We start from the raw sequence: 27,295 nt of genomic DNA on the forward strand, positions 1-27,295 counted from the left end.
ACTTTGTTTGCCGTACCTATGCATCTTACTGCGACATCTTCTGCGTGACCACAGTTTTGATTCGTCGTGTATTTGCATTCATTGATAGAAGATGCGTTTGCACCACAATCCAAATCATCAACAAAGATCGGTCCTGTCCCCGGATTGCTTGCTGTGTTAGATCTAGTTGCAAATCTAGATGTGAAATGACATAAGATATTCAACAGTAATAAAATCCGCCCTGCTGACGTTTATTTCAACATAACGTTAGAAACACATATAGAATCAAATACATGCACTTACCCGTATCCCATCATACGACATAGAGCACTGGCTTCTTCCAGTCCAACATTGTCATCGCATATTGTACCCCAGGTATCGAACACTTTTATTTCCACTCTACCTTCGGTTCTGTTCGCATCACCAATGAGTCGTATGTCTTGTATCGAAAGTGGGTATGCTAAAGCACAATTTAATCTGCTTAATGTTTTATCAATTCCGTTAATTTTGATTTATTTTTGGCTGTATGTTGAGTTTAACGCGAAAGATGTTAAGAACATTAACTTAATATATATGAGGTGAATAAATAACGAATCAAAAAAAGAGGAGAGTACTTTTCAAAAAGCAATTTAACATATCACTAAACATATAAACATGTTTAGAATTTGTTAGGTATGTAGGTAGGTATGTAGGTAGGTAACCGTACTGTAGATCGCAGCATAAGCAATATGTAATGATAATAATTACCGTATTTCAGACAGGTTCCCGTAATGTTCCATTTACTATCCCTGCATGACACAGGTAGATAACCAACGTGTCCAGCATTATAATTGCAGTCAACGAATAGACCTGTACCCTTGTAAATCAAGTTAGGTCTTTCTAGTTTTCCGCATTCTGAAAAATTTATTTAAAGTTGTGTGCTCACAGTGAGTGTATATTTATATAACGTATTATATTATATTATGCAACGAAAACGGCCACGTTCGAAATGTAATAGAAATAAAGTAACGCAAGCAATAACAAAAAGCTTTCATTTATCGATGGGATACACTTACCGCTACAAAGTACTGACACATCTCGACTATGATTGCAATGGCCATTTTTCGAGTACTTGCATTGTTTAATATTCGTGTCTCCAGAAAGACAGTTAAGCCTGTCAAGATGAATTGGACCAGATCCTTCGCCGAACTTTGCACCATTGAAAATAGCGGCAGCTTGCAAGCTATATTACACATAAATGATAAATATGCATAAAAGATTGAATTGTTAAAACAAAAAAAACTTATCAAGAAGTAATATTTCTAATTTAGACTCTAAATAGCATGTATGTATGTACTTTACACTTTAACACTAGCAAATGAATGATTTGTCAGAGGTTAGTCATTCTGGGGGAAAATCTGTTTGTAGCAGGCTGTGTGTTTTGACAACTAATTGCTTAGTATGCAGCGGGATAACAAAACATCATTAACGAGGGGTAGTTACCTGGAATTATTTGATTTACAAATGACATCTGCAGTAGGAAAGTCAAACATATTATCACAAACAGTTCCGTATATGCCTCCAATGGCTATTTCAACACGTCCAACGTTAGGAGATGGTCCGCCAACAAGGCGAACATCGGTTATGTTAACTGGTGGATCTGAAACATATAATAATACACTGTATTTATGACTTTAATAATAAAAATACAACCAATTGTGCATTTTTCTTTTACACTTCTGCCGATAACATTGATATAATTATCCTCGGGTGAACTTAGAGTAAATAATGCCAAAATGAACGCGAAATGATTTCTTACAGCAACTTACTGGGCTGGCATGTTGTGTTCAAATTACTCCACATTCCGTCCTTGCACTCAAATGTGCCATTACTTCCATCCATGTACCATCCCACATTACAAGTCAACGTTGCTATACCACTACGAGTTGCGGATAATATCAATGAACCACCTTGTATAATCAGCGCTGGGCATTCTGAAATCAAAATGCATTCAATGCTGTTAAAATGAATATCATACTACCATACATTGTGCAACACACTTCAAATAAGTTTCGTTGCTTTTTTACCTTATTAACACCTAATGTCATGCCAGCTAATTTATTGATATGTAGTTTTATTCGCATTGCCCTCCAAGTGTGACAGATCATGTATAGGCTCATATAATAAATGAAAATATAACGCATGCAATCATTGATGCTTCTAGAGGAAGTTTACGCAGGTGACAATCGAACACAATGAACCAAAATCCATTAAACCAATCAGCTGTGAAAGTTTCACGTGTGTTTGATATAAAAGATTCATTTATGTAAGAATATATCATTAATATATAACGTAATATAAACGATTTGATGCAACGTGGAATATACGTTGATTTGCATTAAATTAAACTTTTTTTGCCCTACCTATGCATGTTACTGCGACATCTTCTGCGTGACCACAGTTATGATTCGTCGTGTAATTGCATTCATTGATAGAAGATGCGTTTGCACCACAATCCAAATTATCAACAAAGATCGGTCCTGTCCCCGGATTGCTTGCTGTGTAAGATCTTGTTGCCGGTCTAGATGTGATATGACATAAGATATTGAACAGTAATAAAAACCGCCGAGCTGACTTTTATTTCAACATACCGGTAGAAACACATAAAGAATCAAACACATGCACTTACCCGTATCCCATCATACGACATAAAGCACTGGCTTCTTCCAGTCCAACATTGTCATCGCATATTGTACCCCAGGTATCGAACACTTTTATTTCAACTCTACCTTCGGTTCTGTTCGCATCACCAATAAGTCGTATGTCTTGTATCGAAAGTGGGTATGCTACAGCAGAATTTTATCTGCTTAATGTTTTATTAATTCCGATTGAATGTTGCTTATTTTTTGCTTAATTTTTAATTAAACGCGTAAGATGGTAAGCACATTAACTAAATATACATTAGGTGAATGAATACCGAATCAAAAAAAGAGGAGAGCACTTTTTAAAAAGTAAAAATTTGAACAGGACATAAAATGCCATGTACTGTATCAACTTTTCGACAAAACATAATTCAAGGCTGCATGTCGCATGTTGTGTAGTACTATGAGCAAAGTCAAAGTCGAGAGATGAAATTAGGTTTAGAACGTAACATCGAATTGTAGGTAGGTTATTAGGTAGGTAGTTAGGTAGGTAGGTAGGTATGTAGGTAGGTGGGTAGGTGGGTAGGTGGGTAGGTGGGTAGGTAGGTAGGTAGGTAGGTAGGTAGGTAGGTAGGTAGGTAGGTAGGTAGGTAGGTAGGTAGGTAGGTAGGTAGGTAGGTAGGTAGGTAGGTAGGTAGGTAGGTAGGTAGGTAGGTAGGTAGGTAGGTAGGTAGGTGGAGGTAGGTAGGTAGGTAGGTAGGTAGGTAGGTAGGTAGGTAGGTAGGTAGGTAGGTAGGTAGGTAGGTAGGTAGGTAGGTAGGTAGGTAGGTAGGTAGGTAGGTAGGTAGGTAGGTAGGTAGGTAGGTAGGTAGGTAGGTAGGTAGGTAGGTAGGTAGGTAGGGTAGAAGGTAGGTAGGTAGGTAGGTAGGTAGGGAAGGTAGTAGGTAGGTAGGTAGGTAGGTAGGTAGGTAGGTAGGTAGGTAGGTAGGTAGGTAGGAAGGTAGGTAGGTAGGTAGGTAGGTAGGTAGGTAGGTAGGTAGGTAGGTAAGTACGTAGGTAGGTAAGCAATATGTAATGATAATAATTACCGTATTTCTGTCAGGTTCCCGAAATGTTCCATTTACTATCCCTGCATGACACAGGTAGATAACCAACGTGTTCAGCATTATAATTGCAGTCAACGAATAGACCTGTACCCTTGTAAATCAAGTTAGGTCTTTCTAGTTTTCCGCATTCTGAAAAATTTATTTAAAGTTGTGTGCTCACAGTGAGTGTATATTTATATAACGTATTATATTATATTATGCAACGAAAACGGCCACGTTCGAAATGTAATAGAAATAAAGTAACGCAAGCAATAACAAAAAGCTTTCATTTATCGATGGGATACACTTACCGCTACAAAGTACTGACACATCTCGACTATGATTGCAATGGCCATTTTTCGAGTACTTGCATTGTTTAATATTCGTGTCTCCAGAAAGACAGTTAAGCCTGTCAAGATGAATTGGACCAGATCCTTCGCCGAACTTTGCACCATTGAAAATAGCGGCAGCTTGCAAGCTATATTACACATAAATGATAAATATGCATAAAAGATTGAATTGTTAAAACAAAAAAAACTTATCAAGAAGTAATATTTCTAATTTAGACTCTAAATAGCATGTATGTATGTACTTTACACTTTAACACTAGCAAATGAATGATTTGTCAGAGGTTAGTCATTCTGGGGGAAAATCTGTTTGTAGCAGGCTGTGTGTTTTGACAACTAAATGCTTAGTATGCAGCGGGATAACAAAACATCATTAACGAGGGGTAGTTACCTGGAATTATTTGATTTACAAATGACATCTGCAGTAGGAAAGTCAAACATATTATCACAAACAGTTCCGTATATGCCTCCAATGGCTATTTCAACACGTCCAACGTTAGGAGATGGTCCGCCAACAAGGCGAACATCGGTTATGTTAACTGGTGGATCTGAAACATATAATAATACACTGTATTTATGACTTTAATAATAAAAATACTACCAAGTGTGCATTTTTCTTTTACACTTCTGCCGATAACATTGATATAATTATCCTCGGGTGAACTTAGAGTAAATAATGCCAAAATGAACGCGAAATGATTTCTTACAGCAACTTACTGGGCTGGCATGTTGTGTTCAAATTACTCCATATTCCGTCCTTGCACTCAAATGTGCCATTACTTCCATCCATGTACCATCCCACATTACAAGTCAACGTTGCTATACCACTACGAGTTGCGGATAATATCAATGAACCACCTTGTATAATCAGCGCTGGGCATTCTGAAATCAAAATGCATTCAATGCTGTTAAAATGAATATCATACTACCATACATTGTGCAACACACTTCAAATAAGTTTCGTTGCTTTTTTACCTTATTAACACCTATTGTCATGCCAGCTAATTTATTGATATGTAGTTTTATTCGCATTGCCCTCCAAGTGTGACAGATCATGTATAGGCTCATATAATAAATGAAAATATAACGCATGCAATCATTGATGCTTCTAGAGGAAGTTTACGCAGGTGACAATCGAACACAATGAACCAAAATCCATTAAACCAATCAGCCGTGAAAGTTTCACGTGTGTTTGATATAAAAGATTCATTTATGTAAGAATATATCATAAATATATAACGTAATATAAACGATTTGATGCAACGTGGAATATACGTTGATTTGCATTAAATTAAACTTTTTTTGCCCTACCTATGCATGTTACTGCGACATCTTCTGCGTGACCACAGTTATGATTCGTCGTGTAATTGCATTCATTGATAGAAGATGCGTTTGCACCACAATCCAAATTATCAACAAAGATCGGTCCTGTCCCCGGATTGCTTGCTGTGTAAGATCTAGTTGCCGGTCTAGATGTGATATGACATAAGATATTCAACAGTAATAAAAACCGCCGAGCTGACTTTTATTTCAACATACCGGTAGAAACACATAAAGAATCAAACACATGCACTTACCCGTATCCCATCATACGACATAAAGCACTGGCTTCTTCCAGTCCAACATTGTCATCGCATATTGTACCCCAGGTATCGAACACTTTTATTTCAACTCTACCTTCGGTTCTGTTCGCATCACCAATAAGTCGTATGTCTTGTATCGAAAGTGGGTATGCTACAGCAGAATTTTATCTGCTTAATGTTTTATTAATTCCGATTGAATGTTGCTTATTTTTTGCTTAATTTTTAATTAAACGCGTAAGATGGTAAGCACATTAACTAAATATACATTAGGTGAATGAATACCGAATCAAAAAAAGAGGAGAGCTCTTTTTAAAAAGTAAAAATTTGAACAGGACATAAAATGCCATGTACTGTATCAACTTTTCGACAAAACATAATTCAAGGCTGCATGTCGCATGTGTGAAGTACTATGAGCAAAGTCAAAGTCGAGAGATGAAATTAGGTTTAGAACGTAACATCGAATTGTAGGTAGGTTATTAGGTAGGTAGTTAGGTAGGTAGGTAGGTAGGTAGGTAGGTAGGTGGGTAGGTGGGTAGGTGGGTAGGTGGTTAGGTAGGTAGGTAGGTAGGTAGGTAGGTAGGTAGGTAGGTAGGTAGGTAGGTAGGTAGGTAGGTAGGTAGGTAGGTAGGTAGGTAGGTAGGTAGGTAGGTTGGAAGGTAGGTAGGTAGGTAGAGGTAGGTAGGTAGGTAGGTAGGTAGGTAGTAGTAGGTAGGTAGGTAGGTAGGTAGGTAGGTAGGTAGGTAGGTAGGTAGGCAGGTAGGTAGGTAGGTAGGTAGGTAGGTAGGTAGGGTAGGCAGGTAGGTAGGTAGGTAGGTAGGTAGGTAGGTAGGAGGTAGGTAGGTAGGTAGGTAGGTAGGGTAGGTAGGTAGGTAGGTAGGTAGGTAGGTAGGTAGGTAGGTAGGTAGGTAGGTAGGTAGGTAGGTAGGTAGGTAGGTAGGTAGGTAGGTAGGTAGGTAGGTAGGTAGGTAGGTAGGTAGGTAGGTAGGTAGGTAGGTAGGTAGGTAGGTAGGTAGGAGGTAGGTAGGTAGGTAGGTAGGTAGGTAGGTAGGTAGGTAGGTAGGTAGGTAGGTAGGTAGGTAGGTAGGTAGGTAGGTAGGTAGGTAGGTAGGTAGGTAGGTAGGTAGGTAGGTAGGTAGGTAGGTAGGTAGGTAGGTAGGTAGGTAGGTAGGTAGGTAGGTAGGTAGGTAGGTAGGTAGGTAGGTAGGTAGGTAGGTAGGTAGGTAGGTAGGTAGGTAGGTAGGTAGGTAGGTAGGTAGGTAGGTAGGTAGGTAGGTAGGTAGGTAGGTAGGTAGGTAGGTAGGTAGGTAGGTAGGTAGGTAGGTAGGTAGGTAGGTAGGTAGGTAGGTAGGTAGGTAGGTAGGTAGGTAGGTGGGTACGTACGTAAGTAGGTACGTAGGTAGGTAGGTACGTAGGTAGGTACGTAGGTAGGTACGTAGGTACGTAGGTAACCGTAACTGTAAATTGCAGCATAAGCAATATGTAATGATAATAATTACCGTATTTCAGACAGGTTCCCGTAATGTTCCATTTACTATCCCTGCATGACACAGGTAGATAACCAACGTGTCCAGCATTATAATTGCAGTCAACGAATAGACCTGTACCCTTGTGAATCAAGTTAGGTCTTTCTAGTTTTCCGCATTCTGAAAAAATTGTTTAAAGTTGTGTGCTCACAGTGAGTGTATATTTATATAACGTATTATATTATATTATGCAACGAAAACGGCCACGTTCGAAATGTAACAGAAATAAAGTAACGCAAGCAAAAACAAAAAGCTTTCATTTATCAATGGGATACACTTACCGCTACACAGTACTGACACATCTCGACTATGATTGCAATGGCCATTTTTCGAGTACTTGCATTGTTTAATATTCGTGTCTCCAGAAAGACAGTTAAGCCTGTCAAGATGAATTGGAACAGATCCTTGGCCGAACTTTGCACCATTGAAAATAGCGGCAGCTTGCAAGCTATATTACACATAAATGATAAATATGCATAAAAGATAGAATTGTTAAAACAAAAAAAAACTTATCAAGAAGTAATATTTCTAATTTAGACTCTAAATAGCATGTATGTATGTACTTTACACTTTAACACAAGCAAATGAATGATTTGTCAGAGGTTAGTCATTCTGGGGGAAAATCTGTTTGTAGCAGGCTGTGTGTTTTGACAACTAATCGCTTAGTATGCAGCGGGATAACAAAACATCATTAACGAGGGGTAGTAACCTGGAATTATTTGATTTACAAATGACATCTGCAGTAGGAAAGTCAAACATATTATCACAAACAGTTCCGTATATGCCTCCAATGGCTATTTCAACACGTCCAACGTTAGGAGATGGTCCGCCAACAAGGCGAACATCGGTTATGTTAACTGGTGGATCTGAAACATACAATAATACACTGTATTTATGACTTTTATAATAAAAATACAACCAAGTGTGCATTTTTCTTTTACACTTCTGCCGATAACATTGATATAATTATCCTCGGGTGAACTTAGAGTAAATAATGCCAAAATGAACGCGAAATGATTTCTTACAGCAACTTACTGGGCTGGCATGTTGTGTTCGAATTACTCCACATTCCGTCCTTGCACTCAAATGTGCCATTACTTCCATCCATGTACCATCCCACATTACAAGTCAACGTTGCTATACCACTACGAGTTGCGGATAATATCAATGAACCACCTTGTATAATCAGCGCTGGGCATTCTGAAATCAAAATGCATTCAATGCTGTTAAAATGAATATCATACTACCATACATTGTGCAACACACTTCAAATAAGTTTCGTTGCTTTTTTACCTTATTAACAACTATTGTCATGCCAGCTAATTTATTGATATGTAGTTTTATTCGCATTGCCCTCCAAGTGTGACAGATCATGTATAGGCTCATATAATAAATGAAAATATAACGCATGCAATCATTGATGCTTCTAGAGGAAGTTTACGCAGGTGACAATCGAACACAATGAACCAAAATCCATTAAACCAATCAGCCGTGAAAGTTTCACGTGTGTTTGATATAAAAGATTCATTTATGTAAGAATATATCATAAATATATAACGTAATATAAACGATTTGATGCAACGTGGAATATACGTTGATTTGCATTAAATTAAACTTTTTTTGCCCTACCTATGCATGTTACTGCGACATCTTCTGCGTGACCACAGTTATGATTCGTCGTGTAATTGCATTCATTGATAGAAGATGCGTTTGCACCACAATCCAAATTATCAACAAAGATCGGTCCTGTCCCCGGATTGCTTGCTGTGTAAGATCTAGTTGCCGGTCTAGATGTGATATGACATAAGATATTCAACAGTAATAAAAACCGCCGAGCTGACGTGTATTTCAACATACCGTTAGAAACACATAAAGAATCAAACACATGCACTTACCCGTATCCCATCATACGACATAAAGCACTGGCTTCTTCCAGTCCAACATTGTCATCGCATATTGTACCCCAGGTATCGAACACTTTTATTTCAACTCTACCTTCGGTTCTGTTCCCATCACCAATAAGTCGTGTGTCTTGTATCGAAAGTGGGTATGCTACAGCAGAATTTTATCTGCTTAACGTTTTATTAATTCCGATTGAATGTTGCTTATTTTTTGCTTAATTTTTAATTAAACGCGTAAGATGGTAAGCACATTAACTAAATATACATAAGTGAATAAATAACGAATCAAAAAAAGAGGAGAGCACTTTTTAAAAAGTAAAAATTTGAACAGGACATAAAATGCCATGTACTGTGTCAAATTTTCGACAAAACATAATTCAAGGCTGCATGTCGCATGTTGTGTAGTACTATGAGCAAAGTCAAAGTCGAGAGATGAAATTAGGTTTAGAACGTAACATCGAATTGTAGGTAGGTTATTAGGTATGTATGTAGGTAGGTAGGTAGGTAGGTAGGTGGGTAGGTGGGTAGGTGGGTAGGTAGGTAGGTAGGTAGGTAGGTAGGTAGGTAGGTAGGTAGGTAGGTAGGTAGGTAGGTAGGTAGGTAGGTAGGTAGGTAGGTAGGTAGGTAGGTAGGTAGGTAGGTAGGTAAGTAGGTAGGTAGGTTGGTAGGTAGGTAGGTAGGTAGGTAGTAGGTAGGTAGGTAGGAGGTAGGTAGGTAGTAGGGTAGGTAGGTAGGTAGGTAGGTAGTAGGTAGGTAGGTAGGTAGGTAGGTAGGTAGGTAGGTAGGTGGTAGGTAGGTAGGTAGGTAGGTAGGTAGGTAGGTAGGTAGGTAGGTAGGTAGGTAGGTAGGTAGGTAGGTAGGTAGGTAGGTCGGATCGGTCGGTCGTCGGTCGGTCGGTCGGTCGGTCGGTCTGTCGGTCGGTCGGTCGGTTCGGTCGGTCGGTCGGTCGGTCGGTCGGTCGGTCGGTCGGTCGGTCGGTCGGTCGGTCGGTCGGTCGGTCGGTCGGTCGGTCAGGTCGGTCGGTCGGTCGGTCGGTGGGTCGGTGGGCCGGTCGTCGGTCGGTCGGTCGGTCGTCGGTCGGTCGGTCGGTCGGTCGGTCGGTCGGTCGGTCGGTAGGTCGGTCGGTAGGTCGGTAGGTCGGTCGGTCGGTCGGTAGGTAGGTCGGTCGGTAGGTAGGTACGGTAGGTTAGGGTACGTAGGTACGTAGGTACGTAGGTAACCGTAACTGTAAATTGCAGGCATAAGCAATATGTTAAGGATAATAATTACCGTATTTCAGACAGGTTTCCCGTAATGTTCCATTTACTATCCCTGCATGACACATGTAGATAACCAACGTGTCCAACATTATAATTGCAGTCAACGAATAGACCTGTACCCTTGTAAATCAAGTTAGGTCTTTCAAGTTTTCCGCATTCTGAAAAAATTGTTTAAAGTTGTGTGCTCACAGTGAGTGTATATTTATATAACGTATTATATTATATTATGCAACGAAAACGGCCACGTTCGAAATGTAACAGAAATAAAGAAACGCAAGCAATAGACAAAAGCTTTCATTTATCGATGGGATACACTTACCGCTACAAAGTACTGACACATCTCGACTATGATTGCAATGGCCATTTTTCGAGTACTTGCATTGTTTAATATTCGTGTCTCCAGAAAGACAGTTAAGCCTGTCAAGATGAATTGGACCAGATCCTTGGCCGAACTTTGCCCCATTGAAAATAGCGGCATCTTGCAAGCTATATTACACATAAATGATAAATATGCATAAAAGATAGAATTGTTAAAACAAAAAAAAACTTATCAAGAAGTAATATTTCTAATTTAGACTCTAAATAGCATGTATGTATGTACTTTACACTTTAACACAAGCAAATGAATGATTTGTCAGAGGTAAGTCATTCTTGGGGAAAATCTGTTTGTAGCAGGCTGTGTGTTTTGACAACTAATCGCTTAGTATGCAGCGGGATAACAAAACATCATTAACGAGGGGTAGTTACCTGGAATTATTTGATTTACAAATGACATCTGCAGTAGGAAAGTCAAACATATTATCACAAACAGTTCCGTATATGCCTCCAATGGCTATTTCAACACGTCCAACGTTAGGAGATGGTCCGCCAACAAGGCGAACATCGGTTATGTTAACTGGTGGATCTGAAACATACAATAATACACTGTATTTATGACTTTTATAATAAAAATACAACCAAGTGTGCATTTTTCTTTTACACTTCTGCCGATAACATTGATATAATTATCCTCGGGTGAACTTAGAGTAAATAATGCCAAAATGAACGCGAAATGATTTCTTACAGCAACTTACTGGGCTGGCATGTTGTGTTCGAATTACTCCACATTCCGTCCTTGCACTCAAATGTGCCATTACTTCCATCCATGTACCATCCCACATTACAAGTCAACGTTGCTATACCACTACGAGTTGCGGATAATATCAATGAACCACCTTGTATAATCAGCGCTGGGCATTCTGAAATCAAAATGCATTCAATGCTGTTAAAATGAATATCATACTACCATACATTGTGCAACACACTTCAAATAAGTTTCGTTGCTTTTTTACCTTATTAACAACTATTGTCATGCCAGCTAATTTATTGATATGTAGTTTTATTCGCATTGCCCTCCAAGTGTGACAGATCATGTATAGGCTCATATAATAAATGAAAATATAACGCATGCAATCATTGATGCTTCTAGAGGAAGTTTACGCAGGTGACAATCGAACACAATGAACCAAAATCCATTAAACCAATCAGCCGTGAAAGTTTCACGTGTGTTTGATATAAAAGATTCATTTATGTAAGAATATATCATAAATATATAACGTAATATAAACGATTTGATGCAACGTGGAATATACGTTGATTTGCATTAAATTAAACTTTTTTTGCCCTACCTATGCATGTTACTGCGACATCTTCTGCGTGACCACAGTTATGATTCGTCGTGTAATTGCATTCATTGATAGAAGATGCGTTTGCACCACAATCCAAATTATAAACAAAGATCGGTCCTGTCCCCGGATTGCTTGCTGTGTAAGATCTAGTTGCCGGTCTAGATGTGATATGACATAAGATATTCAACAGTAATAAAAACCGCCGAGCTGACGTTTATTTCAACATACCGTTAGAAACACATAAAGAATCAAACACATGCACTTACCCGTATCCCATCATACGACATAAAGCACTGGCTTCTTCCAGTCCAACATTGTCATCGCATATTGTACCCCAGGTATCGAACACTTTTATTTCAACTCTACCTTCGGTTCTGTTCCCATCACCAATAAGTCGTGTGTCTTGTATCGAAAGAGGGTATGCTACAGCAGAATTTTATCTGCTTAATGTTTTATTAATTCCGATTGAATGTGCTTATTTTTTGCTTAATTTTTAATTAAACGCGTAAGATGGTAAGCACATTAACTAAATATACATTAGGTGAATAAATAACGAATCAAACAAAGAGGAGAGCACTTTTTAAAAAGTAAAAATTTGAACAGGACATAAAATGCCATGTACTGTGTCAAATTTTCGACAAAACATAATTCAAGGCTGCATGTCGCATGTTGTGTAGTACTATGAGCAAAGTCAAAGTCGAGAGATGAAATTAGGTTTAGAACGTAACATCGAATTGTAGGTAGGTTATTAGGTATGTATGTAGGTAGGTAGGTAGGTAGGTAGGTGGGTAGGTGGGTAGGTGGGTAGGTAGGTAGGTAGGTAGGTAGGTAGGTAGGTAGGTAGGTAGGTAGGTAGGTAGGTAGGTAGGTAGGTAGGTAGGTAGGTAGGTAGGTAGGTAGGTAGGTAGGTAGGTAGGTAGGTCGGTAGGTAGGTAGGTAGGTAGGTAGGTAGGTAGGTAGGTAGGTAGGTAGGTAGGTAGGTAGGTAGGTAGGTAGGTAGGTAGGTAGGTAGGTAGGTAGGTAGGTAGGTAGGTAGGTAGGTAGGTAGGTAGGTAGGTAGGTAGGTAGGTAGGTAGGTAGGTAGGTAGGTAGGTAGGTAGGTAGGTAGGTAGGTAGGTAGGTAGGTAGGTAGGTAGGTAGGTAGGTAGGTAGGTAGGTAGGTAGGTAGGTAGGTAGGTAGGTAGGTAGGTAGGTAGGTAGGTAGGTAGGTAGGTAGGTAGGTAGGTAGGTAGGTAGGTAGGTAGGTAGGTAGGTAGGTAGGTAGGTAGGTAGGTAGGTAGGTAGGTAGGTAGGTAGGTAGGTAGGTAGGTAGGTAGGTAGGTAGGTAGGTGGTAGGTGGGAAGGTAGGTAGGTAGGTAGGTAGGTAGGTAGGTAGGTAGGTAGGTAGGTAGGTAGGTAGGTAGGTAGGTAGGTAGGTAGGTAGGTAGGTAGGTAGGTAGGTAGGTAGGTCGGTAGGTAGGTAGGTAGGTAGGTACGTAGGTACGTAGGTACGTAGGTAACCGTAACTGTAAATTGCAGCATAAGCAATATGTAATGATAATAATTACCGTATTTCAGACAGGTTCCCGTAATGTTCCATTTACTATCCCTGCATGACACATGTAGATAACCAACGTGTCCAACATTATAATTGCAGTCAACGAATAGACATGTACCCTTGTAAATCAAGTTAGGTCTTTCAAGTTTTCCGCATTCTGAAAAAATTGTTTAAAGTTGTGTGCTCACAGTGAGTGTATATTTATATAACGTATTATATTATATTATGCAACGAAAACGGCCACGTTCGAAATGTAACAGAAATAAAGAAACGCAAGCAATAACAAAAAGCTTTCATTTATCGATGGGATACACTTACCGCTACAAAGTACTGACACATCTCGACTATGATTGCAATGGCCATTTTTCGAGTACTTGCATTGTTTAATATTCGTGTCTCCAGAAAGACAGTTAAGCCTGTCAAGATGAATTGGACCAGATCCTTGGCCGAACTTTGCCCCATTGAAAATAGCGGCATCTTGCAAGCTATATTACACATAAATGATAAATATGCATAAAAGATAGAATTGTTAAAACAAAAAAAAACTTATCAAGAAGTAATATTTCTAATTTAGACTCTAAATAGCATGTATGTATGTACTTTACACTTTAACACAAGCAAATGAATGATTTGTCAGAGGTAAGTCATTCTTGGGGAAAATCTGTTTGTAGCAGGCTGTGTGTTTTGACAACTAATCGCTTAGTATGCAGCGGGATAACAAAACATCATTAACGAGGGGTAGTTACCTGGAATTATTTGATTTACAAATGACATCTGCAGTAGGAAAGTCAAACATATTATCACAAACAGTTCCGTATATGCCTCCAATGGCTATTTCAACACGTCCAACGTTAGGAGATGGTCCGCCAACAAGGCGAACATCGGTTATGTTAACTGGTGGATCTGAAACATACAATAATACACTGTATTTATGACTTTTATAATAAAAATACAACCAAGTGTGCATTTTTCTTTTACACTTCTGCCGATAACATTGATATAATTATCCTCGGGTGAACTTAGAGTAAATAATGCCAAAATGAACGCGAAATGATTTCTTACAGCAACTTACTGGGCTGGCATGTTGTGTTCGAATTACTCCACATTCCGTCCTTGCACTCAAATGTGCCATTACTTCCATCCATGTACCATCCCACATTACAAGTCAACGTTGCTATACCACTACGAGTTGCGGATAATATCAATGAACCACCTTGTATAATCAGCGCTGGGCATTCTGAAATCAAAATGCATTCAATGCTGTTAAAATGAATATCATACTACCATACATTGTGCAACACACTTCAAATAAGTTTCGTTGCTTTTTTACCTTATTAACAACTATTGTCATGCCAGCTAATTTATTGATATGTAGTTTTATTCGCATTGCCCTCCAAGTGTGACAGATCATGTATAGGCTCATATAATAAATGAAAATATAACGCATGCAATCATTGATGCTTCTAGAGGAAGTTTACGCAGGTGACAATCGAACACAATGAACCAAAATCCATTAAACCAATCAGCCGTGAAAGTTTCACGTGTGTTTGATATAAAAGATTCATTTATGTAAGAATATATCATAAATATATAACGTAATATAAACGATTTGATGCAACGTGGAATATACGTTGATTTGCATTAAATTAAACTTTTTTTGCCCTACCTATGCATGTTACTGCGACATCTTCTGCGTGACCACAGTTATGATTCGTCGTGTAATTGCATTCATTGATAGAAGATGCGTTTGCACCACAATCCAAATTATAAACAAAGATCGGTCCTGTCCCCGGATTGCTTGCTGTGTAAGATCTAGTTGCCGGTCTAGATGTGATATGACATAAGATATTCAACAGTAATAAAAACCGCCGAGCTGACGTTTATTTCAACATACCGTTAGAAACACATAAAGAATCAAACACATGCACTTACCCGTATCCCATCATACGACATAAAGCACTGGCTTCTTCCAGTCCAACATTGTCATCGCATATTGTACCCCAGGTATCGAACACTTTTATTTCAACTCTACCTTCGGTTCTGTTCCCATCACCAATAAGTCGTGTGTCTTGTATCGAAAGAGGGTATGCTACAGCAGAATTTTATCTGCTTAATGTTTTATTAATTCCGATTGAATGTTGCTTATTTTTTGCTTAATTTTTAATTAAACGCGTAAGATGGTAAGCACATTAACTAAATATACATTAGGTGAATAAATAACGAATCAAACAAAGAGGAGAGCACTTTTTAAAAAGTAAAAATTTGAACAGGACATAAAATGCCATGTACTGTGTCAAATTTTCGACAAAACATAATTCAAGGCTGCATGTCGCATGTTGTGTAGTACTATGAGCAAAGTCAAAGTCGAGAGATGAAATTAGGTTTAGAACGTAACATCGAATTGTAGGTAGGTTATTAGGTATGTATGTAGGTAGGTAGGTAGGTAGGTAGGTGGGTAGGTGGGTAGGTGGGTAGGTAGGTAGGTAGGTAGGTAGGTAGGTAGGTAGGTAGGTAGGTAGGTAGGTAGGTAGGTAGGTAGGTAGGTAGGTAGGTAGGTAGGTAGGTAGGTAGGTAGGTAGGTAGGTAGGTAGGTAGGTAGGTAGGTAGGTAGGTAGGTAGGTAGGTAGGTGGGTAAGTAGGTAGGTAGGTTGGAAGGTAGGTAGGTAGGTAGGTAGGTAGGTAGGTAGGTAGGTAGGTAGGTAGGTAGGTAGGTAGGTAGGTAGGTAGGTAGGTAGGTAGGTAGGTAGGTAGGTAGGTAGGTAGGTAGGTAGGTAGGTAGGTAGGTAGGTAGGTAGGTAGGGGTAGGTAGGTAGGTAGGTAGGTAGGTAGGTAGGTAGGTAGGTAGGTAGGTAGGTAGGTAGGTAGGTAGGTAGGTAGGTAGGTAGGGTAGGTAGGTAGGTAGGTAGGTAGGTAGGTAGGTAGGTAGGTAGGTAGGTAGGTAGGTAGGTAGGTAGGTAGGTAGGTAGGTAGGTAGGTAGGTAGGTAGGTAGGTAGGTAGGTAGGTAGGTAGGTAGGTAGGTAGGTAGGTAGGTAGGTAGGTAGGTAGGTAGGTAGGTAGGTAGGTAGGTAGGTAGGTAGGTAGGTAGGTAGGTAGGTAGGTAGGTAGGTAGGTAGGTAGGTAGGTAGGTAGGTAGGAGGTAGGTAGGTAGGTAGGTAGGTAGGTAGGTAGGTAGGTAGGAGGTAGGTAGGTAGGGAGGTAGGTAGGTAGGTAGGTAGGTAGGTAGGTAGGTAGGTAGGTAGGTAGGTAGGTAGGTAGGTAGGTAGGTAGGTAGGTAGGTAGGTAGGTAGGTAGGTAGGTAGGTAGGTAGGTAGGTAGGTAGGTAGGTAGGTAGGTAGGTAGGTAGGTAGGTAGGTAGGTAGGTAGGTAGGTAGGTAGAAAGGTAGGTAGGTAGGTAGGTAGGTAGGTGGGTGGGTGGATGATTGGCTGGGTGGGGGGATATGTGGGTAGGGGTAGGTAGGTAGGTAGGTAGGTAGGTAGGTAGGTAGGTAGGTAGGTAGGTAGGTAGGTAGGTAGGTAGGTAGGTAGGTAGGTAGGTAGGTAGGTAGGTAGGTAGGTAGGTTGGAAGGTAGGTAGGTAGGTAGGTAGGTAGGTAGGTAGGTAGGTAGGTAGGTAGGTAGGTAGGTAGGTAGGTAGGTAGGTAGGTAGGTAGGTAGGTAGGTAGGTAGGTAGGTAGGTAGGTAGGTAGGTAGGTAGGTAGGTAGGTAGGTAGGTAGGTAGGTAGGTAGGTAGGTAGGTAGGTAGGTAGGTAGGTAGGTAGGTAGGTAGGTAGGTAGGTAGGTAGGTAGGTAGGTAGGTAGGTAGGTAGGTAGGTAGGTAGGTAGGTAGGTAGGTAGGTAGGTAGGTAGGTAGGTAGGTAGGTAGGTAGGTAGGTAGGTAGGTAGGTAGGTAGGTAGGTAGGTAGGTAGGTAGGTAGGTAGGTAGGTAGGTAGGTAGGTAGGTAGGTAGGTAGGTAGGTAGGTAGGTAGGTAGGTAGGTAGGTAGGTAGGTAGGTAGGTAGGTAGGTAGGTAGGTAGGGTAGGTAGGTAGGTAGGTAGGTAGGTAGGTAGGTAGGTAGGTAGGTAGGTAGGTAGGTAGGTAGGTAGGTAGGTAGGTAGGTAGGTAGGTAGGTAGGTAGGTAGGTAGGTAGGTAGGTAGGTAGGTAGGTAGGTAGGTAGGTAGGTAGGTAGGTAGGTAGGTAGGTAGGTAGGTAGGTAGGTAGGTAGGTAGGTAGGTAGGTAGGTAGGTAGGTAGGTAGGTAGGTAGGTAGGTAGGTAGGTAGGTAGGTAGGTAGGTAGGTAGGTAGGTAGGTAGGTAGGTAGGTAGGTAGGTAGGTAGGTAGGTAGGTAGGTAGGTAGGTAGGTAGGTAGGTAGGTAGGTAGGTAGGTAGGTAGGTAGGTAGGTAGGTAGGTAGGTAGGTAGGTAGGTAGGTAGGTAGGTAGGTAGGGTAGGTAGGTAGGTAGGTAGGTAGGTAGGTAGGTAGGTAGGTAGAGGTAGGTAGGTAGGTAAGTAGGTACGTAGGTACGTAGGTAGGTACGTAGGTACGTAGGTAACCGTAACTGTAAATTGCAGCATAAGCAATATGTAATGATAATAATTACCGTATTTCAGACAGGTTCCCGTTATGTTCCATTTACTATCCCTGCATGACACAGGTAGATAACCAACGTGTCCAGCATTATAATTGCAGTCAACGAATAGACCTGTACCCTTGTAAATCAAGTTAGGTCTTTCTAGTTTTCCGCATTCTGAAAAATTTATTTAAAGTTGTGTGCTCACAGTGAGTGTATATTATATAACGTATTATATTATATTATGCAACGAAAACGGCCCACGTTCGAAATGTAATAGAAATAAAGTAACGCAAGCAATAACAAAAGCTTCATTTATCGATGGGATACACTTACCGCTACAAAGTACTGACACATCTCGACTATGATTGCAATGGCCATTTTTCGAGTACTTGCATTGATTAATATTCGTGTCTCCAGAAAGACAGTTAAGCCTGTCAAGATGAATTGGACCAGATCCTTCGCCGAACTTTGCACCATTGAAAATAGCGGCAGCTTGCAAGCTATATTACACATAAACGATAAATATGCATAAAAGATTGAATTGTTAAAACAAAAAAAAACTTATCAAGAAGTAATATTTCTAATTTAGACTCTAAATAGCATGTATGTATGTACTTTACACTTTAACACTAGCAAATAAATGATTTGTCAGAGGTTAGTCATTCTGGGGGAAAATCTGTTTGTAGCAGTCTGTGTGTTTTGACAACTAATTGCTTAGTATGCAGCGGGATAACAAAACATCATTAACGAGGGGTAGTTACCTGGAATTATTTGATTTACAAATGACATCTGCAGTAGGAAAGTCAAACATATTATCACAAACAGTTCCGTATATGCCTCCAATGGCTATTTCAACACGTCCAACGTTAGGAGATGGTCCGCCAACAAGGCGAACATCGGTTATGTTAACTGGTGGATCTGAAACATACAATAATACACTGTATTTATGACTTTAATAATAAAAATACAACCAAGTGTGCATTTTTCTTTTACACTTCTGCCGATAACATTGATATAATTATCCTCGGGTGAACTTAGAGTAAATAATGCCAAAATGAACGCGAAATGATTTCTTACAGCAACTTACTGGGCTGGCATGTTGTGTTCGAATTACTCCACATTCCGTCCTTGCACTCAAATGTGCCATTACTTCCATCCATGTACCATCCCACATTACAAGTCAACATTGCTATACCACTACGAGTTGCGGATAATATCAATGAACCACCTTGTATAATCAGCGCTGGGCATTCTGAAATCAAAATGCATTCAATGCTGTTAAAATGAATATCATACTACCATACATTGTGCAACACACTTCAAATAAGTTTCGTTGCTTTTTTACCTTATTAACACCTATTGTCATGCCAGCTAATTTATTGATATGTAGTTTTATTCGCATTGCCCTCCAAGTGTGACAGATCATGTATAGGCTCATATAATAAATGAAAATATAACGCATGCAATCATTGATGCTTCTAGAGGAAGTTTACGCAGGTGACAATCGAACACAATGAACCAAAATCCATTAAACCAATCAGCCGTGAAAGTTTCACGTGTGTTTGATATAAAAGATTCATTTATGTAAGAATATATCATAAATATATAACGTAATATAAACGATTTGATGCAACGTGGAATATACGTTGATTTGCATTAAATTAAACTTTTTTTGCCCTACCTATGCATGTTACTGCGACATCTTCTGCGTGACCACAGTTATGATTCGTCGTGTAATTGCATTCATTGATAGAAGATGCGTTTGCACCACAATCCAAATTATCAACAAAGATCGGTCCTGTCCCCGGATTGCTTGCTGTGTAAGATCTAGTTGCCGGTCTAGATGTGATATGACATAAGATATTCAACAGTAATAAAAACCGCCGAGCTGACTTTTATTTCAACATACCGGTAGAAACACATAAAGAATCAAACACATGCACTTACCCGTACCACCATCATACGACATAAAGCACTGGCTTCTTCCAGTCCAACATTGTCATCGCATATTGTACCCCAGGTATCGAACACTTTTATTTCAACTCTACCTTCGGTTCTGTCGCATCACCAATAAGTCGTATGTCTTGTATCGAAAGTAGGTATGCTACAGCAGAATTTTATCTGCTTAATGTTTTATTAATTCCGATTGAATGTTGCTTATTTTTGCTTAATTTTTAAGTAAACGCGTAAGATGGTAAGCACATTAACTAAATATACATTAGGGTGAATGAATACCGAATCAAAAAAGAGGAGAGCACTTTTTAAAAAGTAAAAATTTGAACAGGACATAAAATGCCATGTACTGTATCAAATTTTCGACAAAACATAATTCAAGCTGCATGTCGCATGTTGTGTAGTACTATGAGCAAAGTCAAAGTCGAGAGATGAAATTAGGTTTAGAACGTAACATCGAATTGTAGGTAGGTTATTAGGAGGTATGTTAGGTAGGTAGGTAGGTATGTAGGTAGGTAGGTGGGTAGGTGGGTAGGTGGGTAGGTGGGTAGGTGGGTAGGTAGGTAGGTAGGTAGGTAGGTAGGTAGGTAGGTAGGTAGGTAGGTAGGTGAGTAGTAGGTAGGAGTAGGTAGGTAGGTAGGTAGGTGGTAGGTGTAGGTAGTAGGTAGGTAGGTAGGTAGGTTGTAGGTAGGTACGGGGTAGGTAGGTAGTAGGTAGGTAGGTAGGTAGGTAGGTAGGTGGAAGGTAGGTAGGTTGGTAGGTAGGTAGGTAGGTAGGTAGGTAGTAGGTAGGTAGGTAGGTAGTAGGAGGTAGGTAGGTAGTAGGTAGGTAGGTAGGTAGGTAGGTAGGTAGGTAGGTAGGGTAGTAGGTAGGTAGGTAGGTAGGTAGGTAGGTTAGGTAGGTAGGTAGGTAGGTAGGTAGTAGGTAGGTAGGTAGGTAGGTAGGTAGGTAGGTGTAGGTAGGTAGGTAGGTAGGTAGGGGGTAGGGGTAGGTAGTAGGTAGGTAGGTAGGTAGGTAGGTAGGTAGGTTAGGTAGGTAGGTAGGTAGGTAGGTAGGTAGTGTAGGTAGGTAGGTTAGGTAGGTAGGTAGGTAGGTAGGTAGGGTAGGTAGGTAGTTAGGTAGGTAGGTAGGGTAGGTAGGTAGGTCAAACATATTATCACAAACAGTTCCGTATATGCCTCCAATGGCTTTCATTTCATCCAACACTTACGTTAGAGATGGTCCGCCAACAAGGCGAACATCGGTTATGTTTAACTGGTGGATCTGAAACATACAATAATACACTGTATTTATGACTTTTTATAATAAAAATACAACCAAGTGTGCATTTTTCTTTACACTTCTGCCGATAACATTGATATAATTATCCTCGGGTGAACTTAGAGTAAATTATGCCAAAATGAACGCGAAATGATTTCTTACAGCAACTTACTGGGCTGGCATGTTGTGTTCGAATTACTCCACATCCGTCCTTGCACTCAAATGTGCCATTACTTCCATCCATGTACCATCCCACATTACAAGTCAACGTTGCTATACCACTACGAGTTGCGGATAATATCAATGAACCACCTTGTATAATCAGCGCTGGGCATTCTGAAATCAAAATGCATTCAATGCTGTTAAAATGAATATCATACTACCATACATTGTGCACACACTTCAAATAAGTTTCGTTGCTTTTTTACCTTATTAACACTATTGTCATGCCAGCTAATTTATTGATATGTAGTTTTATTCGCATTGCCCTCCAAGTGTGACAGATCATGATAGGCTCATATAATAAATGAAAATATAACGCATGCAATCATTGGCTTCTAGAGGAAGTTTACGTACGCAGGTGAAATCGAACACAATGAACCAACATCCATTAACCAATCACCCGTGAAAGTTTCACGTGTGTTTGATATAAAAGATTCATTTATGTAAGAAATATATCATAAATATATAACGTAATATAACGATTTGATGCAACGTGGAATATACGTTGATTTGCATTAAATTAAACTTTTTTTGCCCTACCTATGCATGTTACTGCGACATCTTCTGCGTGACCACAGTTATGATTCGTCGTGTAATTGCATTCATTGATAGAAGATGCGTTTGCACCACAATCCAAATTATCAACAAAGATCGGTCCTGTCCCCGGATTGCTTGCTGTGTAAGATCTAGTTGCCGGTCTAGATGTGATATGACATAAAGATAGAACAGTAATAAAAACCGCCGAGCTGACGTTTCTTTCCAACATACCGTTAGAAACACAATAAAGAATCAAACACATGCACTTACCCGTATCCATCATACGACATAAAGCCTGGCTTCTTCCAGTCCAACATTGTCATCGCTATTGTACCCCAGGTATCGAACACTTTTATTTCAACTCTACCTTCGGTTCTGTTCCCATCACCAATAAGTCGTGTGTCTTGTATCGAAAGTGGGTATGCTACAGCAGAATTTTATCTGCTTAATGTTTTATTAATTCCGATTGAATGTTGCTATTTTTTTGCTTAATTTTTAATTAAACGCGTAAGATGGTAAGCACATTAACTAAATATACATTAGGTGAATAAATAACGAATCAAAAAAGAGGAGAGCACTTCAATAAAACAATTGAACATATCACTCAACATGAAAACATATTTAGAATTTCTTAAAAGTAAAATTTGAACGGACACAAAATGCCATGTACTGTATCAACTTTCGACAAACATAATTAATTTCAGGCTGCATGTCGCATGTTTGGTGTAGTACTATGAGCAAGTCAAAGTCGAGAGATGAAATTAGGTTTAAAAACGTAACATCGAATTGTAGGTAGGTTATTAGGTGTATGTAGGTAGATGGTAGGTAGTAGGTGGGTAGGTGGTTAGGGTGGGTAGGTGGGTAGGTAGGTAGGTAGTAGTTAGGTGGTAGGGTAGGGTAGGTAGGTAGGTAGGTAGGGTAGGTCGTAGGTAGGTAGGTAGGTAGGTAGGTAGGTAGGTAGGTAGGTAGGCGGTAGGTAGGTAGGGTGGTAGGTAGTCGGTAGGTCGGTCGGTTTCGGTAGGTCGGTAGGTAGGTCGGTAGGTCGGTGGTAGGTTGTAGGTGTCTGGATCGTCGGTATCGGTCCGGTCGTAGGGTCGGTCCGGTAGTGTCGGTACGGTCGTAGGTAGGTAGTCGTGTAGGTAGTAGGTAGCGAGGGGGAGACTGTAGGTCGGTCGTCGGTCGGTAGGTAGGGTAGGTAGTCGGTTCGGTCGGTCGGTAGGTCTTCGGAATAGGTCTTGTAGGTAGGTAGGTAGGGTCGGTCTGTAGGTAGGTCGGTAGGTAGGTAGGTGTTAGGTAGGTAGGTAGGTAGGTAGGTAGGTAGGTAGGTAGGTAGGTCGGTCGGTCCGGGTAGGTAGGTAGTCGGTAGGTAGGTAGGGTCCTGGGTAGGTAGGTAGCGTAGGTAGGTAGGTTCGGTCTGTCGGTAGGTCGGTAGGTAGGTCGGTCGGTAGGTAGGTCGGTAGGTAGGTAGGTCGGTCGGTAGGTCGGTAGGTCGGTAGGTAGGTCGGTCGGTCGGTCGGTAGGTCGGGTAGGTCGGTCTGGTCGGTCGTCGGTCCGGTCGGTCGTAGTCGGTCGGTCGCGTAGGTCGGTAGGGTCGGTCGGTCTGTCGGTCTGTAGGTCGGTCGTTCGGTCGTCGGTAGGTCGGTCGGCTCGGTTCGGTCGGTAGGTCGGTGGTCGGTCGTTCGGTAGGTAGGTAGGTAGGTCTTCGGTCGGTCTGTTCGGTCGGTAGGTCGGTCGGTCGGTCTGTCGGTCGGTCGGTAGTCGGTCGTCGGTCGGTCGGTCGGTCGGTCGGTCGTCGGTCCGGTCTGATCGGTAGGTAGTCGGTTGGGTCCGTACCGTAGGTCGGTACGTAGGTAGGAAGGTCCGTAGGTAGGTCGTAGTAGGTAGGGTAACCGTAACTGTATATTGCAGCATAAGCAATATGTAATGATAATAATTACCATATTTCAGACAGGTTCCCGTAATGTTCCATTTACTATCCCTGCATGACACAGGTAGATAACCAACGTGTCCAGCATTATAATTGCAGTCAACGAATAGATCTGTACCCTTGTAAATCAAGTTAGGTCTTTCTAGTTTTCCGCATTCTGAAAAATTGTTTAAAGTTGTGTGCTCACAGTGAGTGTATATTTATATAACGTATTATATTATATATGCAACGAAAACGGCCACGTTCGAAATGTAACAGAAATAAGTAACGCAAGCAATAACAAAAAGCTTTCATTTATCGAGGGATACACTTACCGCTACAAAGTACTGACACATCTCGACTATGATTGCAATGGCCATTTTTCGAGTACTTGCATTGTTTAATATTCGTGTCGCCAGAAAGACAGTTAAGCCTGTCAAGATGAATTGGACCAGATCCTTGGCCGAACTTTGCACCATTGAAAATAGCGGCAGCTTGCAAGCTATATTACACATAAATGATAAATATGCATAAAAGATTGAATTGTTAAAACAAAAAAAACTTATCAAGAAGTAATATTTCTAATTTAGACTCTAAATAGCATGTAGTGTATGTACTTTACATCTTTAACACTAGCAAATGAATGATTTGTCAGAGGTTAGTCATTCTGGGGAAAATCTGTTTGTAGCAGGCTGTTGTTTTGACAACTAATTGCTTAGTATGCAGCGGGATAACAAAACATCATTAACGAGGGGTAGTTACCTGGAATTATTTGATTTACAAATGACATCTGCAGTAGGAAAGTCAACATATTATCACAAACAGTTCCGTATATGCCTCCAATGGCTATTTCAACACGTCCAACGTTAGGAGATGGTCCGCCAACAAGGCGAACATCGGTTATGTTAACTGGTGGATCTGAAACATACAATAATACACTGTATTTATGACTTTAATAATAAGAATACAACCAAGTGTGCATTTTTCTTTTACACTTCTGCCGATAACATTGATATAATTATCCTCGGGTGAACTTAGAGTAAATAATGCCAAAATGAACGCGAAATGATTTCTTACAGCAACTTACTGGGCTGGCATGTTGTGTTCGAATTACTCCACATTCCGTCCTTGCACTCAAATGTGCCATTACTTCCATCCATGTACCATCCCACATTACAAGTCAACGTTGCTATACCACTACGAGTTGCGGATAATATCAATGAACCACCTTGTATAATCAGCGCTGGGCATTCTGAAATCAAAATGCATTATATTCTGTTAAAATGAATATCATACTGCCATACATTGTGCAACACACTTCAAATAAGTTTCGTTGCTTTTTTTACCTTATTAACACCTATTGTCATGCCAGCTAATTTATTGATATGTAGTTTTATTCGCATTGCCCTCTAAGTGTGACAGATCATGTATAGGCTCATATAATAAATGAAAATATAACGCATGCAATCATTGATGCTTCTAGAGGAAGTTTACGCAGGTGACAATCGAACACAATGAACCAAAATCCATTAAACCAATCAGCCGTGAAAGTTTCACGTGTGTTTGATATAAAAGATTCATTTATGTAAGAATATATCATAAATATATAACGTAATATAAACGATTTGATGCAACGTGGAATATACGTTGATTTGCATTAAATTAAACTTTTTTTGCCCTACCTATGCATGTTACTGCGACATCTTCTGCGTGACCACAGTTATGATTCGTCGTGTAATTGCATTCATTGATAGAAGATGCGTTTACACCACAATCCAAATTATCAACAAAGATCGGTCCTGTCCCCGGATTGCTTGCTGTGTAAGATCTAGTTGCCGGTCTAGATGTTATATGACATAAGATATTCAACAGTAATAAACACCGCCGAGCTGACGTTAATTTCAACATACCGTTAGAAACACATAACGAATCAAACACATGCACTTACCCGTATCCCATCATACGACATAAAGCACTGGCTTCTTTCAGTCCAACATTGTCATCGCATATTGTACCCCAGGTATCGAACACTTTTATTTCAACTCTACCTTCGGTTCTGTTCGCATCACCAATGAGTCGTATGTCTTGTATCGAAAGTGGGTATGCTACAGCAGAATTTTATCTGCTTAATTTTTTATTAATTCCGATTGAATGTTGCTTATTTTTTGCTTAATTTCTAATTAAACGCGTAAGATGGTGAGCACATTAACTAAATATACATTAGGTGAATAAATAACGAATCAAAAAAAGAGGAGAGCACTTCATAAAAAGCAATTGAACATATCACTCAACATTAAAACATATTTAGAATTTCTTAAAAAGTAAAAATTTGAACAGGACACAACATGCCATGTACTGTATCAACTTTCCGACAAAACATAATTCAAGGCTGCATGTCGCATGTTGTGTAGTACTATGAGCAAAGTCAAAGTCGAGAGATGAAATTAGGTTTAGAACGTTACATCGAATTGTGATAAGGAGATAAGAAGGATTAAAAAGAAAAATGTATAGTTTTATTTTATTTAATTTATTTGTCTTTTTTCCTTGAGGACAATGTCAAATGATGTGAAAAAAATAATGAGGGCATCATTAAATAAATCGTTTAAAATGATTATTGCGGTTAACAATTATATTGTATATAAATACAAGCGTACCTACATTGTTGAGAGGAGTCAATCTGTTGCACATGTCCTACGAGCACTGCAGAAAATGTAAAAGCACTTTTTTTTATTTATGAAGCATATTAAGTAAGAAAAATATGAAAACAAAATTCACGGAGAGACAGAGGCAGTCAGATAAACCAATAAACAGAACAGCCGATAAGGATGTCCAATTTTCATTGATAATTTGATATAATTGGCATATGCAAGTATCAATTGCATTGATTTCATTAACTGTTGTTTATCTTTATACCTCTTCTGTTCTATATTAGTCATGTTGAGAAAAACGACCAAATAAGGGCATTAATGTCAACATTGTGCTAACTAATACGTCAGTCATACATATAGCGGAAATCTTAATTTTAAATGGTCCATATCATTATTATATACAGGAATTGCTATTTTCCATCCACCAGTGGGTCGTCTCATAAAACGTCGCCTACCATTTAATATTCAAACTAGCAATGGTAATTATGTAAACAAAATAAACAAATATAATAATACATTACCCCAACGTAACTGCTGCGACTAATCCCCGCAGCCAAATCTTCTGTTCCAGCATTTTATGCTGTTAATTTGCCTAGATAAATAAGAAAATTAAAAATAGTGATACATTTGCATTTAGTGAAATTCTTTTAAGTTTTGTAACTCAACTCTCAAATCTCCAAGTGGTAAATTAATCGTAATATGTGTAGATTGTAGTA

At 39.7% G+C, this 27,295-nt stretch overlaps 1 protein-coding gene across 1 annotated transcript in view; it reads right to left on the reverse strand.

Moving 5' to 3' along the window:
• LOC127857035 (deleted in malignant brain tumors 1 protein-like) overlaps nucleotides 1-27,172 on the reverse strand; it is a 45,059-nt gene extending 17,887 nt beyond the window's left edge. Inside the window, exons 1-33 of the mRNA XM_052393312.1 lie at nucleotides 27,102-27,172; nucleotides 26,590-26,631; nucleotides 25,880-26,036; nucleotides 19,735-19,892; nucleotides 19,141-19,305; nucleotides 18,815-18,971; nucleotides 18,387-18,553; nucleotides 18,081-18,227; nucleotides 15,435-15,591; nucleotides 15,169-15,326; nucleotides 14,575-14,739; nucleotides 14,249-14,405; nucleotides 13,821-13,987; nucleotides 13,513-13,659; nucleotides 9,034-9,190; nucleotides 8,768-8,925; nucleotides 8,174-8,338; nucleotides 7,848-8,004; nucleotides 7,420-7,586; nucleotides 7,112-7,258; nucleotides 5,610-5,766; nucleotides 5,344-5,501; nucleotides 4,750-4,914; nucleotides 4,424-4,580; nucleotides 3,997-4,163; nucleotides 2,648-2,804; nucleotides 2,382-2,539; nucleotides 1,788-1,952; nucleotides 1,462-1,618; nucleotides 1,035-1,201; nucleotides 727-873; nucleotides 283-439; nucleotides 17-174 (exon numbers count right to left, since the gene is read on the reverse strand). Of these exons, the coding sequence (XP_052249272.1) occupies nucleotides 17-174; nucleotides 283-439; nucleotides 727-873; nucleotides 1,035-1,201; nucleotides 1,462-1,618; nucleotides 1,788-1,952; nucleotides 2,382-2,539; nucleotides 2,648-2,804; nucleotides 3,997-4,163; nucleotides 4,424-4,580; nucleotides 4,750-4,914; nucleotides 5,344-5,501; nucleotides 5,610-5,766; nucleotides 7,112-7,258; nucleotides 7,420-7,586; nucleotides 7,848-8,004; nucleotides 8,174-8,338; nucleotides 8,768-8,925; nucleotides 9,034-9,190; nucleotides 13,513-13,659; nucleotides 13,821-13,987; nucleotides 14,249-14,405; nucleotides 14,575-14,739; nucleotides 15,169-15,326; nucleotides 15,435-15,591; nucleotides 18,081-18,227; nucleotides 18,387-18,553; nucleotides 18,815-18,971; nucleotides 19,141-19,305; nucleotides 19,735-19,892; nucleotides 25,880-26,036; nucleotides 26,590-26,631; nucleotides 27,102-27,153 (5,017 nt within the window). The 5' untranslated portion in view covers nucleotides 27,154-27,172. The remainder of the gene's footprint in view (nucleotides 1-16; nucleotides 175-282; nucleotides 440-726; nucleotides 874-1,034; nucleotides 1,202-1,461; nucleotides 1,619-1,787; nucleotides 1,953-2,381; nucleotides 2,540-2,647; nucleotides 2,805-3,996; nucleotides 4,164-4,423; nucleotides 4,581-4,749; nucleotides 4,915-5,343; nucleotides 5,502-5,609; nucleotides 5,767-7,111; nucleotides 7,259-7,419; nucleotides 7,587-7,847; nucleotides 8,005-8,173; nucleotides 8,339-8,767; nucleotides 8,926-9,033; nucleotides 9,191-13,512; nucleotides 13,660-13,820; nucleotides 13,988-14,248; nucleotides 14,406-14,574; nucleotides 14,740-15,168; nucleotides 15,327-15,434; nucleotides 15,592-18,080; nucleotides 18,228-18,386; nucleotides 18,554-18,814; nucleotides 18,972-19,140; nucleotides 19,306-19,734; nucleotides 19,893-25,879; nucleotides 26,037-26,589; nucleotides 26,632-27,101) is intronic.
• Between the last annotated feature and the right edge of the window lie 123 nt (nucleotides 27,173-27,295).

This window comes from Dreissena polymorpha, chromosome 14 (assembly GCF_020536995.1).
Source record: "Dreissena polymorpha isolate Duluth1 chromosome 14, UMN_Dpol_1.0, whole genome shotgun sequence".
NCBI classification, from domain to species: domain Eukaryota; kingdom Metazoa; phylum Mollusca; class Bivalvia; order Myida; family Dreissenidae; genus Dreissena; species Dreissena polymorpha.